Raw genomic sequence first — 13,336 nt, 5'->3', positions numbered from 1 at the left:
CGCCCGGGGGCAGGTTCCCGTCAAGTTTGACAACTGCTACAGTAGTCTGCAGCTGACAGCAAGGCGTAAAAGCTACAAACTGGACTGAAATGAGTGATGTTCACTTAGCATTGACTAAGACTTTAGTGTATTCCTTTAGTGCATCCGGAAAACATCCAAAGGAGTTGTCTCTTGGCAGTGATCATGCCACTTGTACAACACTGTAATAAAAACATAGCCTACGTCTCTCCCATTGGCCATACACTGCTGAGCAGTTTACATGCACATTACTTTTTGGTTCCCGGTTACTATTGAAAATCCATGTGCGTCTTGTGCGATGTTGCTTATCTAGCTTTTTAAGTCAAGTGAATAGTAAGAAAAAATAAAACTATTGTAGACTCTATGCATGGACCCGGGTAAAAGTCTTCCTTTCGTAATTCGTGATCTTATTTCCTTTTCCAGTTACTCCAGGTAGAGTCCCCCTTAGCCTGGTGAGAGATGATGTTGCCACTGCAGTGGCATCTGCGTATGTGAGTAAACTTTGTTTGAAGGGTAGTGCTTGTAGATCATTTGCTTCCCGCCGCTGTGGCCGCGTCTTGCTCCAGAGCAGTGGGAAAAGGAGTTGGGGTGGCGCGCGAAGGGAGGGCCGAGGACACGGGGGCCGGGTGGGCTTCAGCGGGAGGGGGAAAACGACCGCATATACTTCAGAAGTAGAGAAAACAGAGAATGCAAAATTCATCACTTAAATTGCGTTGTTGTTGTTGTTTTTTTATTATTTAGCCCTGTGCACTGCAGGTTTGAGCATAAAGTAGCCTTTTCTTGTAACCTAAGTGAGCAAAGTCTAAAACATGAAGGATAAGAGGTGCGCCAAGTGACCTATATTTATTTAGGCCTTTTTATTTATTTGGCAGTCACTCAGATTTACAAAACAAAGCCTAATTAACTCCAAACACTGGTTGAGCTTTTCTACACTAATAAGTTAATGGCTGTGCATATAGCCTATAGTCTACACAAATGGAAATATGAAAAAAATATAATAAGAATACACAGCACAACAGGTAGGCGGGCTCATAACCTCCTGGACTGGGCTGCAGGTAGAAATTAAAGGTGACGGCTCTGACAGAAGTGGCAATCCCTTGAGAGTCTACAGATGGTAAATCGGCCTGTCACAATAGACTCAATCAATGATTACATGCATGAACGTAACGGACAAAAACAAGGCAATCCTCTGTGAGTCACTTGTAAAGGTCCTAGAGCCCGTAGGGTTATGCTCCAACCAGAAACAGGCAGGCAATACGAGGACAAGGGATGAGGATGAAGAAATTAATGCGTTATATAATTTTATCAATGCCAGCTTTGAAAAAGAGTCTTGAGAGGCAGGCTCTAAGAATGAATAAATCATTGACTTTTGTAACAGTAACATTTTACGCATTAACAAAAGCAACATCACCGATTCAGCATACCTACAGAGAGTAATGACTTTCCCCTTTCATGCCTGCTAAGGCTAATTGCCAAACAAAGGCCCTTAAACCCAACTTAAATGGTAGTCAATGTTTGTGACTTGTGTATTTACCCAAACATAGAGCTGCTGTCAGAGTGGGCTCTCCTCATTGCTCTAATCTCCAGTCAGAAACACAAAGTCCTGCCACTACCTAGACTGACCCCTGTCACTTTCCGAATATTAACCCACTCAAAATAACCCTCTCAGAATTGTAGACTAACAGCAGCGAGAAAGGGCATCTTAGGGTACAAAGACAACACTCTGCCAGCATTGTTTGAAGGTGACTCCAGTTAGGGGATGGACACTTTCAAATTCTTATTTGATAAGACAAATTTATTGCCATTCTGTGGACCATTCAAGGCAAAGCAACAACACCACCATGGAGACAAGCAGGTTCTGAAAAGTTACATAGGCCTATGTATAACGTAATGCAAATGAGCTCAGTATACATTATACTACATAGCATGTTATGCAAATAGGCTATAGGTTTATTCACTGTTTATTCAAGTTTCTGTTCTATTTCTTGCTATTTGTGATATGAGTAGCAATGGCTAAATGGTAACACAAATTACTCAAACTATGACTTTATTAAAATGAACTTCAACCCTTTGTGTGGGGTTGTTTACTGGAGACTTATTGTTTGGCGCAAAGAGATAAGCTTTTGAATCTTTATTTTTGTAGAGGTCAATTGTGGTGACCTCTCTGCAGGGCCAACACCAAAGCCATCAGTCAATGCTAAAGTCAAGCCTTTTGAGTGGCCAAAACGGAAGTGTTTGAGCAAAAGTTCACTTTGGAGTGAAAAATAGTCTAATTTCTGAAAAAAGCTTTATTTGGCACAGCAGGTCCATGTAAGTCCATAAAGCAAACACTTAGGGAACCTTAAATGAAATTGTCTGATATTCATGCAAATCATTTTTGCAATGACCTCTTGAAAGACATGTTTTGAATAATTATTTAAAACACAGGATAGCAACATGGAGCTAAATTTGTTTTATTTTATAGTAATAACAAGTTGACAAATTGCTTGTACACATTTATGTGAACTGTAAAATAACATTATTAAAGCCAGCAGTTTAAAATAAAATATGAAGGACCCAGCTTTTGTTACGCTATTCTGAAAAATTTGAATAACGGACTATGAAAGAAGAGGTGATCCAAAGAATGACACAAGAGAAGAAAGACAGTCTTTGGGAAAGAAGAATTAGATAGGAAGAGATGGAGAAATAAATGGAGGGAAACTGTGAAATGGAGACAAAATAAGGTTGGAGTGAGAGAGGGGGTTGTGTGGCAAAATGCGAGTGTTATCATCAGCTCTCATTCTCAGCATGGCATCTATAATGGGAAAAATCAACCTCTCTGACTCGTGTGTAATTGGATTTGCCGGGTCTCGTGCTGAATCAGAGCGCAGTGGGTAGCTGAAAGCTTGTTAAGATTGGACAAGCATTGCTGCAGATCTGGGCGGGAGAGGTGGAGTTATGCAGAAGGTAACCCGCCCAGCTTCTGTGCAGTGGTCAGTGAATTATTTAAATAAGCTGAAGACACAGCTATTAAAGTCAATTGGCTGAAAGCAATGACATAAATCAATCCAAAAATTGCTTGAAACCTGATCTTTTCTCTCACATGTGGGTCACTGGAGGAGAGAAAACAGACACCAGTGTTTTATGAGGGTGGTTACCTGGCTACAGCATAAACACATGTTACTCCCACCTTGTCGCTCTTAAAGTGTAACCTAAAACTAACTGAACAACTTAAGTCTGTCTTCACACATCTGTGGTCCAAATGGACTATGACTCATGCAAGTAAACTTGCTCAACATATAACTGATCAAAGGAATGTAAAAATACTTTAGTAAACAGCACAAAAATTATTTGTTCATATTTTCTGCCTAGTAAAATAAATAAGATGTCCTAGTAAAGAAATATTATTAATATTCTGTTTTATATACAGTTATTCTTTACATGTTGTACAGCACTGATTCACTCATCAAATCTCAACACTATTTCTTAACAAGAGACAACATTTTGTTTGCAGAATGTGGATGCTTTGAAGGGTTTGGGTCTTGTTTCTGCACCGTTATGTTACACTCTGAGAGGAGCAGATACCAGGTAAGACCTGAATAAGATCTCCTTGCTCCTCCACCTCCCACAACATGAATGATTAAGCATGCCACACAACTTGTACCTGATGTACACATGCAACATCACCAACCTGTTCCTCTTCACGTCAGGCAAATGACCGACTTCTGAAGAAAGCAACTTTGGAGCATTGTGTAGCTGATGATTTGTAACTGCTTGAAGTCTTTTTTGTCTTGATGCAAGCAGACACTGGAGGAGACCTGTCTAACTTCTCCTGAGAGAAGGAGACCATTGCCATTTGGGACCTTAACCAGTCTGCACCTGACAACAGAACAATACAGACCTCAAAATGCAGGTTAGAAGACACTGTGTGAGAGCTAAATTGTGTGTGTTTATTTATTTATTTTTGTAACTGTTATTTTCAATTATGTGGATGGACTGGACTATTACTTATTACTTAATTACAGCTTGTGATAATTTCCTAATAAAATAAAATTCACCAACTGGATTTTTAAAGCCAATAAAATCATCTTACTAAAATTAAGATATTACTACTGCACTTAAGAAATAAACTTTCTTGTTATTCAGCCTCTAAACAGTATATATTGCCTCTAAGCAGTATATAAGTGTCTCCTCCCCTTCTTCTTTGAGAAGTAAAATAGAAGAGCCTTCTTCTGTTCTCACAAATGAGCTCACTCTGTCTCAGGCAACATTGACACTCTAAACCAAAACCAGCACCATCTCTTAATTAAAACACAATTGCTGAGCGCTGAAGTTGCAAGGCTCACCTGATCTGTCATTGGCCTCAGAGGATTAATTACATAATCATTGTTTACTTTGCTTGATGATTTCAATCATAAATACATAATTTTATATTGTGATATACAATAATGCAGTTTAGCTTAGTGAAGTCTTTTTGTAGTTAACACATTTTATAGTGATCATTATTTATCATTCCTTGGTCTTTTTTGAGACCGACTCATCATTGCTGTTCTGCCATACTGTAGAGCATATATCTATTGTCTACTTTTATGATCATGACAAAAGTTTGTTCCCATGAAAAAAGGCTGTATCACAAATATCCCACCACAGCTCCACAGCAACCATCACATCTTCAGATTGATTCTGACGTCCCCCAAAAGGGTTCCTTCAATGATATTGTTCACCTGTCTCATTGGCTTAAAACGGGCAGGGGGCTCCGGGACAGGGGGCTGGGTGGAGGGGACACAGGGTGAGGGCTATTGTTACCCACAAGGGTGTAAGTATTTGGGGTGTGGGGCTGACAGGTGAAAGAAAACACTCTCTTCTGACTAGCCTCCTCCATCGTCATCGTGGGGCCTGAGTGAGCAGAGTAATTAAGTCCAAATTACAACACAGCACTACACAGAACAAGCATCTATTGTCTGGAGTGAGGGCAAGCAGCAGGGTACGGACCGTTACTGCACCGTGGAGTCTGTCTCTGTTGTCTCAAGACGGCCCAGTTTCGAAGGTTCTCAGATCAGACAAATAAGGCACCTCTTTGCCCCCCTCCCTCGCCCTCAGCCTTCCTCTGTACAGCCAACCCGCACCCCCAACTCCTCACCCAAAAATAGGCCAAATCTCCTCCATTGTGTTTCGACTGCCTAGTGTGAAATTCACTGTGACGTTAAATGTTTTCTAATGAATAATTACTGAATGGATATGCAGGGGGAATATGTGTAATGGATTGTAGACTGCATTTTAAAGACGTCTTTTTTGTCTCTGCTCCCTGGTATTTACAGGACAAAAACACTTGGCCTTTCTCAAGAATCGAGGGCCATGGGCAGAGGATAGAGGGGGGGTGGGCAGAGTGGGCAGGGTGGGGGTAAAGGGGGAGGTGAAGGAGGGCTTTGTGTCAATTAGATCCAATGGATTATCTTTTTTAATGTTTTACAGAGTGTTGGGAATCAAAGAGCCTCCGCTTCCAAAGAAATGACAAAAAACATACAAAACCAACAAAAGCTGTGAAAACCTTTGGTCTAAAGGTTGGAGCTGAAAATGCAAAACAGATTGGTGGAATTTTCTCCTCTATGCTTAGTCAATGTGAGGCTGTGTTGCAGTGTGCAGCGCTGGAGAACTGTGAGCCACTAGCCAAGGTCCCTGTGAACTGTGCAGTGATTAGCCTCTGTCTGTTTCTTTGCACAATCACTCGCTCGCTCTCAAAGGCACACAGGACCTCCACACTAGGCTTTTCAATGGAACAAACAGGGACCATATTTGTGCTTTTGGAGGCCTGCATTCACAACAGTCCACCCACCAAGACTGTTATTCAGTCATTAGTGCAGTCAGTCGTGTAGTCAAAACAAATGATTTTGGACTCTGTGAAGTATCAGTATGTTCTGTCTTGATGTGATAAAGATATGCAAATGAATTTGGTTTAAAACTATTCTATTATTAAATTATTACTATACTTGGTGCCTCAATTCATAATAGTACATATTTCATTTCATGGCAACAAAGGGTTCATTTTGGCTTGGGTAAATTTACTTACTTACTTAATTTACTATAGAAAATAAAAATACATCTTTTAAACTGATTTTTGTTCTCAGGTCCAGCTGGACATGGAGGGCGCTCTCACGGCCCGGGACCGTGTGGGGATCCAGGACTTTGTTCTTCTGGATGAAACTACAGAGGAGGCCTTCATCAATAACCTCAAAAAGCGCTTTAGCAATGATCTTATCTATGTGGGTCTTTCAGAGTAGTAAACTTTATCTATATAGATGTTTTCTTAATGTCGTATTTTATGTTTCAGACATACATTGGCACTTTGTTGGTATCTTTAAATCCTTACAAAGAGTTGGACATCTACAATAGTAAACAAATGGATATCTACATGGGAGTTAACTTTTTTGAACTACCACCTCACATGTGAGTCTACTGTAATAATTTAAAAATGTTTATAAACACAACAGCAGTGATTACTACGCAAAAATTAATACAACTATTTTTGAGCATTTGATATGAAATAAAAAGTATATGCATATAAAATATGCATACAATACATACATATTCAGGATACTACTGTTCACACAACCCTTTTTTGAGTTGGTATAGGTTTTATGTCTATACCTGGATTGAATGTCTACAGATTCTGGTTTGACTTTTGAGTCTTTTAAAGTAAGCCTCTCTCACTACAGCTACGCCTTGGCTGATAATGCATACCACACAATGCTGACAGAGTACAACAACCACTTTATTCTGATCTCTGGAGAGAGTGGAGCAGGAAAGACAGAGGCCTCAAAGAAGATCCTGCAGTACTATGCTGTGAGCTGCCCCAGCACCACTCTGCTTAACACTGTGAGGGACAAGATGCTCATGTCCAACCCGGTACTAGAGGTCAGAGCATTACTGTTACTGCTGCAAACTTTTGAACCAGGAATTATGATACTTATTTTATATCATTTTCTTCTAGGCCTTTGGAAATGCCAAAACACTAAAAAATGACAATTCAAGCCGCTTTGGCAAATACATGGATATTCAGTTTGACAGCCAGGTCAGTAAGCCAGAAACCTTAAAAAGTGTATTTAGTGGATTATAGGCCTGCTTTCCCTGCAAGTTGTAGAGTTGTTGTCTTTAGGTTGATGCTGCTCATAGGGGGATGCTGTCGGAGGCCATATCCTGAATTACCTTCTTGAGAAATCACGTGTTGTGCATCAGAATCATGGAGAGAGGAACTTCCATATTTTCTACCAACTCGTGGAAGGGGCTGGGGATGAGCTGCTGCAGCAGCTTGGACTGGAGAGGGACTGCCAGCTCTACAAATACCTGACACAAGTATGGAGAACCTCTCTCCACTGCAAACACCAATGCCTGCACTGACCTCATTATATGTATTGTTTTAACAGGGAGAATGTGCCATTGTTCCTTCTATAAATGACAAAAATGACTGGAAGACAGTCAAAAATGCTCTACAAGTGGTCAACATTGATGAAAGTTACAATAATGTAAGTTGAGTGGTAAAGCTATCTGATTTACAAAGATTTCACACTATATTCTTTTTTTCAGCATTTATTTTCCATTGTTGCAAGTGTCCTCCATCTTGGGAATTTGACGTTTAGTCCTGATAGCAAAGGTCTTGCCACCCTCAGAAGCAACAGTGATGAGCTGCAATGGGTGTCCAATGTAAGTAGTATAACAACTGATATATAATGATGTTACGATCATAATGACTAAAATATTTGTTATCACAGCTTTTGGGAGTTGATGCTGAAAAACTCCATGAAGGATTCACATTTAGAAAGATTGAAGCCAAAAATGATCAGGTGGAAGTTTCTTCTTTATGCCAGAAAATACTCATGAATCACAATCATGAACAATCCAACAAACATTGCATACTGATTTGTGTGTTGATCTGTGTTGGTAAAGATTCTAAGCCCATTCACAATCGATCATGCCATCTATGCCAGAGATGCCTTGGCCAAAGCCATTTATGGACAAACTTTCACCTGGCTAGTCAACAGGATCAACGAATCCATGGAGAACACAGTAAGTTTAGGCAAATCATTTAACTACAAGCATAAATTATGATTTATAATTCTCATTTTTTATTTCCAGGACCCCTCACGAAAAACTGTAATAGGTCTTCTTGACATATATGGATTTGAGGTTTTCTATGTTAACAGGTACCGATCATTACTGCATACTGTTGCATGAAAGTCATACTTAATTTTTCTTATCTGCTTTTCTTTTTAAGCTTTGAACAATTTTGTATTAATTATTGCAATGAGAAACTCCAGCAACTTTTCATCCAGTTGACGCTCAAGGCTGAACAAGAGGAGTATGAAGCGGAGGGCATTGAGGTAATCTTACCTAATATTTATGATGTTATAAGTTCATGAGAACACATTCACAAACAAGTGTTTCTATTCTTCTTAGTGGGAGCCTGTGCAGTTTTTTAATAACAAGATCATATGTGACCTGGTAGAGGAGAAACACAGAGGAATCATAGCCATATTGGTCTGTTAATATATTAGAGTGTAAGCTGTTAATAAAAGCCTGGGTATTTTGAGAATGTCTTTTGTTTAGGATGAAGAGTGTCTTAGGCCTGGAGATGCCACTGATCTCACCTTTCTTGAGCGACTTGAGGATAAAATGGCAAATCACCCCCACTTTGTTACGTAAGTGATTCAGCTGTTGTGATGTGATGATGTGTCTTATTTACTATATGTTTTAATTTCTCTTACAGACACAAGCTGGCAGACAAAATGACCCGCAAGACCCTGGAAAGAGGAGATTTCCGTCTTTTGCATTATGCTGGAGAGGTCACCTACTGTGTTGTGGGTAAAGAGTCTAAATTTAGAATTAGTTTTTCATACTAATCATAATTAGCTTTTAAAATATTTAAAACATATTTAATGCGTCAATACAGCTTTCTGTGACCAAAGCTCCTTGTCAAAGGCTAGTCTTGTCAGATCTCAGAAACTAAACCAGGCTGGGCATTCAAATAGCTCTTATTCAGAAACTAGAGGGACTATTGAAATAAGTAAGGTATTAGAATGTAGGAAAGAGTTCGCACTCCAATAGGGTAAAGTTTAAACCTGCAAAATTCTTTCAAGTTGTTGACAAAAAAATAAAAAAACTCATGTCGGTAACGTAGGGAATGAAATATGCAGCACTTTTTGGGCAATAAATACAAACAGCGATAACTACCGGTTGTCACTTACATATCCTTAACAAACTGGGTTGAATATTTGCTTAATATATTTTTCTACTATATGGTACAAGATTAGGTTGAAAAACCTCTTAATTTTTGAGTAATGAGATTTTTTATTAAGGTCATGGTAAAGGAGGGAAAAGTAATGGAGGGAAAACTGTGCAAGCAAGTAGAAGGTGCATGATTTTACACAATTCGTCAGCTTTTTTCTTCCGAATACTTTAATATTACTTCAAAATGAAAGGTAACTATTTCTATAAAATATGTCAGTCCTTCCAAGCAAATTTTTATCATTTTAAATATATATATATATATATATATATTTTTTGAAAAATCATGTACCTTCATCAACAGTTCAAAGATCGAATAACACAAGATATGATGAAATACATCAATTTATTTACATGATTTGCAGGTCTTTGAAATTTGGGAAATAATTTTTTTTTCATGTTGCATACATGGTCTGTTTAAAACGTATGTAACTTTAGAACCAAAAATAGTACAGAAAAAAGGTAAACAGTTTCATAAACTAGAGTACATATGCTATCTGTTGAATAAATTTTTATATCAGATTAACTTGAATTTTTGGCCTTGCTGTATACTTCTGCTTGACTGGGCCCATGTGAGCCTGCTGGGAATAGAAGGTGCCGCTGTGGGGCAGCAGTGGGAAAAAAAATGTGGTTGTTGTGTTCCTAGGCAAGACACTTCACTTACATTGCCTGGTATGAATGTGGTGTGCGTGTTAATGGTGGCCGGGGGGCTGATGGTGCTGATTGGCGGCCTTGCTTTCATCAGTCTGCCTCAGGGCAGCTGTGGTTACCATATGACGTACCACCTCCAGAAAATTGGTGCCACTCTAATTTAAAAGCAAAGTTTTTCAGTCTGGAAAACCAGTATTTTTTTATTTTATTTTATTTTTTTACATTTTATATAAGGTATAACCATTTATCTACATATTTTCTAGGTTTCCTGGACAAAAACAATGATCTACTATACCGCAACATTAAAGATGTAAGCTTCATTTAAAATTTTGTATAATTTAAAGTCATTATTTACCAAGTTTAAACATTTCTGATGGTGCTTTTGGTATTCTAGCTTATGTGTCAGTCTAAAAATGTTATAATTCAGAAGTGCTTCTCAACTTTGGATCCAGGCAACAGGAAAAGGCCTGAAACAGTTGAGTACCTGACTGTCAGCAGCAGGCTATTGTGCACTGGAGCACATGGGACTGACAGGTGCCTCAGGATTATGACCTCTGTGTGTCTGTAGGTGGCGACTCAGTTCAAGAGCAGCCTCCTGAAACTGACAGAGATCCTCATGGCCAAAGAGGCTTGGTACATACGCTGCCTGAAATCAAATGAGTCTAAGCAAAAAGGTAATTTCTCTCACACGGTCATCATAATGAATTTTTGTGCAGAAGTTTACATACCATACCATCATTTTCACAGGGCAGTTTGATGAAGCCTTGGTCCGACATCAGGTGAAATACCTTGGCCTCATGGAACACCTTAGAGTCAGGCGCGCCGGTTTCGCTTACAGACGCAAATATGATATCTTTCTGCAAAGGTCAGAAATTGAAATGATATATGTTTTATGTTTTACCATTGGTATTTAACAACACATTATTTTAGGTACAAACCTCTGTGTCCAGCTACCTGGCCTCATTGGAGAGGGGACCCTGCTGATGGAGTGGAAGTGCTAGTTCAGCATTTAGGCTATTTGCCAAATGAATACAAAATGGGGAGGTAAAGAGAGTTTACATGCTGACAGAATTAAAAGCAAAGTATGTATAGATTGTGCTTTTTTCTTTTCAACAGAACCAAAATTTTTATTCGTCATCCAAGAACATTGTATGCAACCGAAGATGCATTTGAGAGGTGTAAACATGAACTAGGTGAGTATAAATTAATAGGAATATTTTTTAAGGTTTAACAGTCATTTGTTATTTACAGCTACCAGGCTCCAGGCCAAATATAAAGGTTACAAAGCAAAAGGAGAGTTTAGAAAACAGAAAGAAGCTGGTAATAAAAATTTAGAAAAGTGTGGCATATTTAGTTTTTTTTTTTTTTTAAAGATCATGTGTTTATGAAATATTCCACCTCTAAAATATAATTCTAGCAACAAAGATTGAGACCTGTTGGAGAGGAGTTCAAGCTCGAAAAGAGAGAGAAAAAAGAGCTTGGGCTGTCAAAGTAATCAAACAGTAAGAGTGTTACTATTACATTTACAGACAGGTATTTCTGTACTGAAGGTTAATGAGGGAATTATTTTCCAGATTTATCAAAGGCTACATGACCAGAGGCCAAGCAAAAACCACAGACAACTCAGAGTATCTTGCTTTCGTAAGGCAAAACTTTTTAAACCGACTCAAAGAAAATCTGCCCAAAACTGTTTTGGATAAGACAACCTGGTACTCTCCACCGCCTGTGTGTTCAGAGGTAACTCTTCATCACATTGAGTTACATGGTAGTTATAGTTACATTAAGTTTTAATTTTATTTAATTTATTAGACATCAGAAATTCTGAGGAAACTGCACTACCGGCTCCTGGTGAGAAAGTATGTTAGAGGCATCACACCACAGAGAAAAGCTCAGGTACTGAATTCCCAACAACAATTTTATCAAAACAATTACAAGAACTTAATTTAGCCTTGAAGGGCACTTTAAGCACATTGAGCACATACAAGAATAATTTTGTATTTCTGAACACTCACACATATATAACATGTATTTTCAGCTTCAACTAAAACTTGTGGCTAGTACACTCTTCAAGGGAAAAAAGGAGAGTTATCCACAGAGCATTGCACAACCCTTTGTGGACACCAGAATTAGTAAGAAGCACAGATGTTTGAAATTTTGATGTTACTGCATAAGAGTTATTTTACAGTGTTTTTTCCCAGATGAACAAGATATAAACCCAAGAGTTATTCAAATGATTCGGAATGAACACATTAAGGTACTATATATATGTATGATAATGCATGAGAATGAATAAGCCCACTAACAGTTATAGTTTATTTAGTATACTGTACCAGTGATAAAATATGATAGAAATGGATTCAAGCCACGCCCCAGGCAGCTGATCCTCACACAGACAGCTGCTTATGTAGTGGACGATGCCAAGATTAAACAGAGGGTGCTGTACACATCTCTTAAAGGTGAGTGTAACCGTTTTAAGTTACAATCAAAATAAAATCATGTGGTAATGTAAAGTTTTGCTTCTCAGGGATATCAGTCAGCAGTTTGACTGATGCCATTGTGGTGTTCCATATCACTTGCGAAGACCCCAAACAGAAGGTATACAAGCTTGTTTATATTTGCAGCTCTTAGAGCTCTGTACAAGCATGTCCAAATCAATAAAACTGATATTCTCGCAGAACGTAAGAATACATTCTATTGTTTCAGGGTGACCTTGTCATGCAATGTGACTACTTGTTTGAATTTCTTACTAAACTCAGCGTTATTGCTAATAAACGGGATGCCATCCATGTGGTTCAAGGGAGGTATGCTCTTGATATTGAAATACTCAAATTAAGTCTTAAGTCTAAGTCTCTTATGAATTACAGCTTTTGGTTTACTCCCCCCCAGCATCAAGATCGAAGTCCAGGCAGGAAAAGAGAATGGTGTGGATTTCAGCATTGGACCAGAGCCCATGGTTTACAAGGGCAAGAATGGACACCTCATGGTGGTGAGCATTGTGTGTTTGACAGAGCTGTGTCTAAAGAGCCACAGAGACTAAGGGCTGTTTGTCACTCCAGGTTACCACACGGACCAGGACACGGTAATGTGAGGGAATTGGAGAGACACTCAAGACAGCCCTGCATATTTCAGGAGACCTCTTTGAAAGAGATTAACCTGTCCACAGACTACAGAAACATGCACTTTTTAGAACTCAGTGAACTTTTTTTTTTTTTTTTTTTTAATATAAACATGCATTATACACTACATTCTTTCTGATTCATTTACTGATAATGCTGTTTCTTGCAGTATTAATGTTCTGGCTTATTTTGTGTCAAACAATATTTAGGGCATGGTTTCAGATTTTAGCTAAATGTAGCCATATATTTCTTAATTTTGTATGTAAGAAATTGACAGTATACAAATAAATAAA

General features: G+C 38.6%; 1 protein-coding gene across 3 annotated transcripts; it reads left to right on the top strand.

The window, feature by feature from the left end:
* The first annotated feature begins 167 nt into the window (after window positions 1-167).
* On the top strand, window positions 168-13,122 carry myo1ha (myosin IHa). Of its 3 annotated transcripts, XM_020920925.2 has the most exons (32): window positions 3,818-3,910; window positions 6,123-6,257; window positions 6,326-6,441; window positions 6,711-6,909; window positions 6,986-7,066; window positions 7,168-7,347; window positions 7,419-7,517; window positions 7,579-7,695; window positions 7,764-7,835; window positions 7,939-8,058; window positions 8,128-8,195; window positions 8,267-8,372; window positions 8,449-8,529; window positions 8,599-8,690; window positions 8,759-8,853; window positions 10,191-10,237; window positions 10,322-10,402; window positions 10,496-10,601; window positions 10,675-10,792; window positions 10,858-10,971; window positions 11,044-11,120; window positions 11,179-11,247; window positions 11,345-11,429; window positions 11,502-11,664; window positions 11,737-11,820; window positions 11,963-12,056; window positions 12,126-12,181; window positions 12,248-12,383; window positions 12,452-12,522; window positions 12,631-12,728; window positions 12,814-12,913; window positions 12,984-13,122. In XM_020920925.2, the coding sequence occupies exons 1-32, from the start codon at window positions 3,905-3,907 to the stop codon at window positions 13,008-13,010; spliced, it is 3,093 nt and encodes a 1,030-aa protein (XP_020776584.2). In that variant the 5' UTR covers window positions 3,818-3,904; the 3' UTR covers window positions 13,011-13,122. The 3 variants fall into 3 exon arrangements, with proteins under 3 accessions (XP_055017330.1, XP_055017329.1, XP_020776584.2); XM_055161355.1 differs by lacking the exon at window positions 3,818-3,910 and adding an exon at window positions 168-185 and having other exon boundaries at window positions 12,814-13,088; XM_055161354.1 differs by lacking the exon at window positions 3,818-3,910 and adding an exon at window positions 580-600 and having other exon boundaries at window positions 12,814-13,088.
* Window positions 13,123-13,336: the final 214 nt, after the last annotated feature.

Source organism: Boleophthalmus pectinirostris, unplaced genomic scaffold (genome assembly GCF_026225935.1).
Source record: "Boleophthalmus pectinirostris isolate CB_2022bp ecotype Guang Dong unplaced genomic scaffold, ASM2622593v1 HiC_scaffold_4, whole genome shotgun sequence".
NCBI lineage: Eukaryota > Metazoa > Chordata > Actinopteri > Gobiiformes > Gobiidae > Boleophthalmus > Boleophthalmus pectinirostris.
The sequence above is the reverse complement of the archived record's forward strand: the minus strand, read 5'-3'. Positions and strand labels throughout refer to the sequence as shown.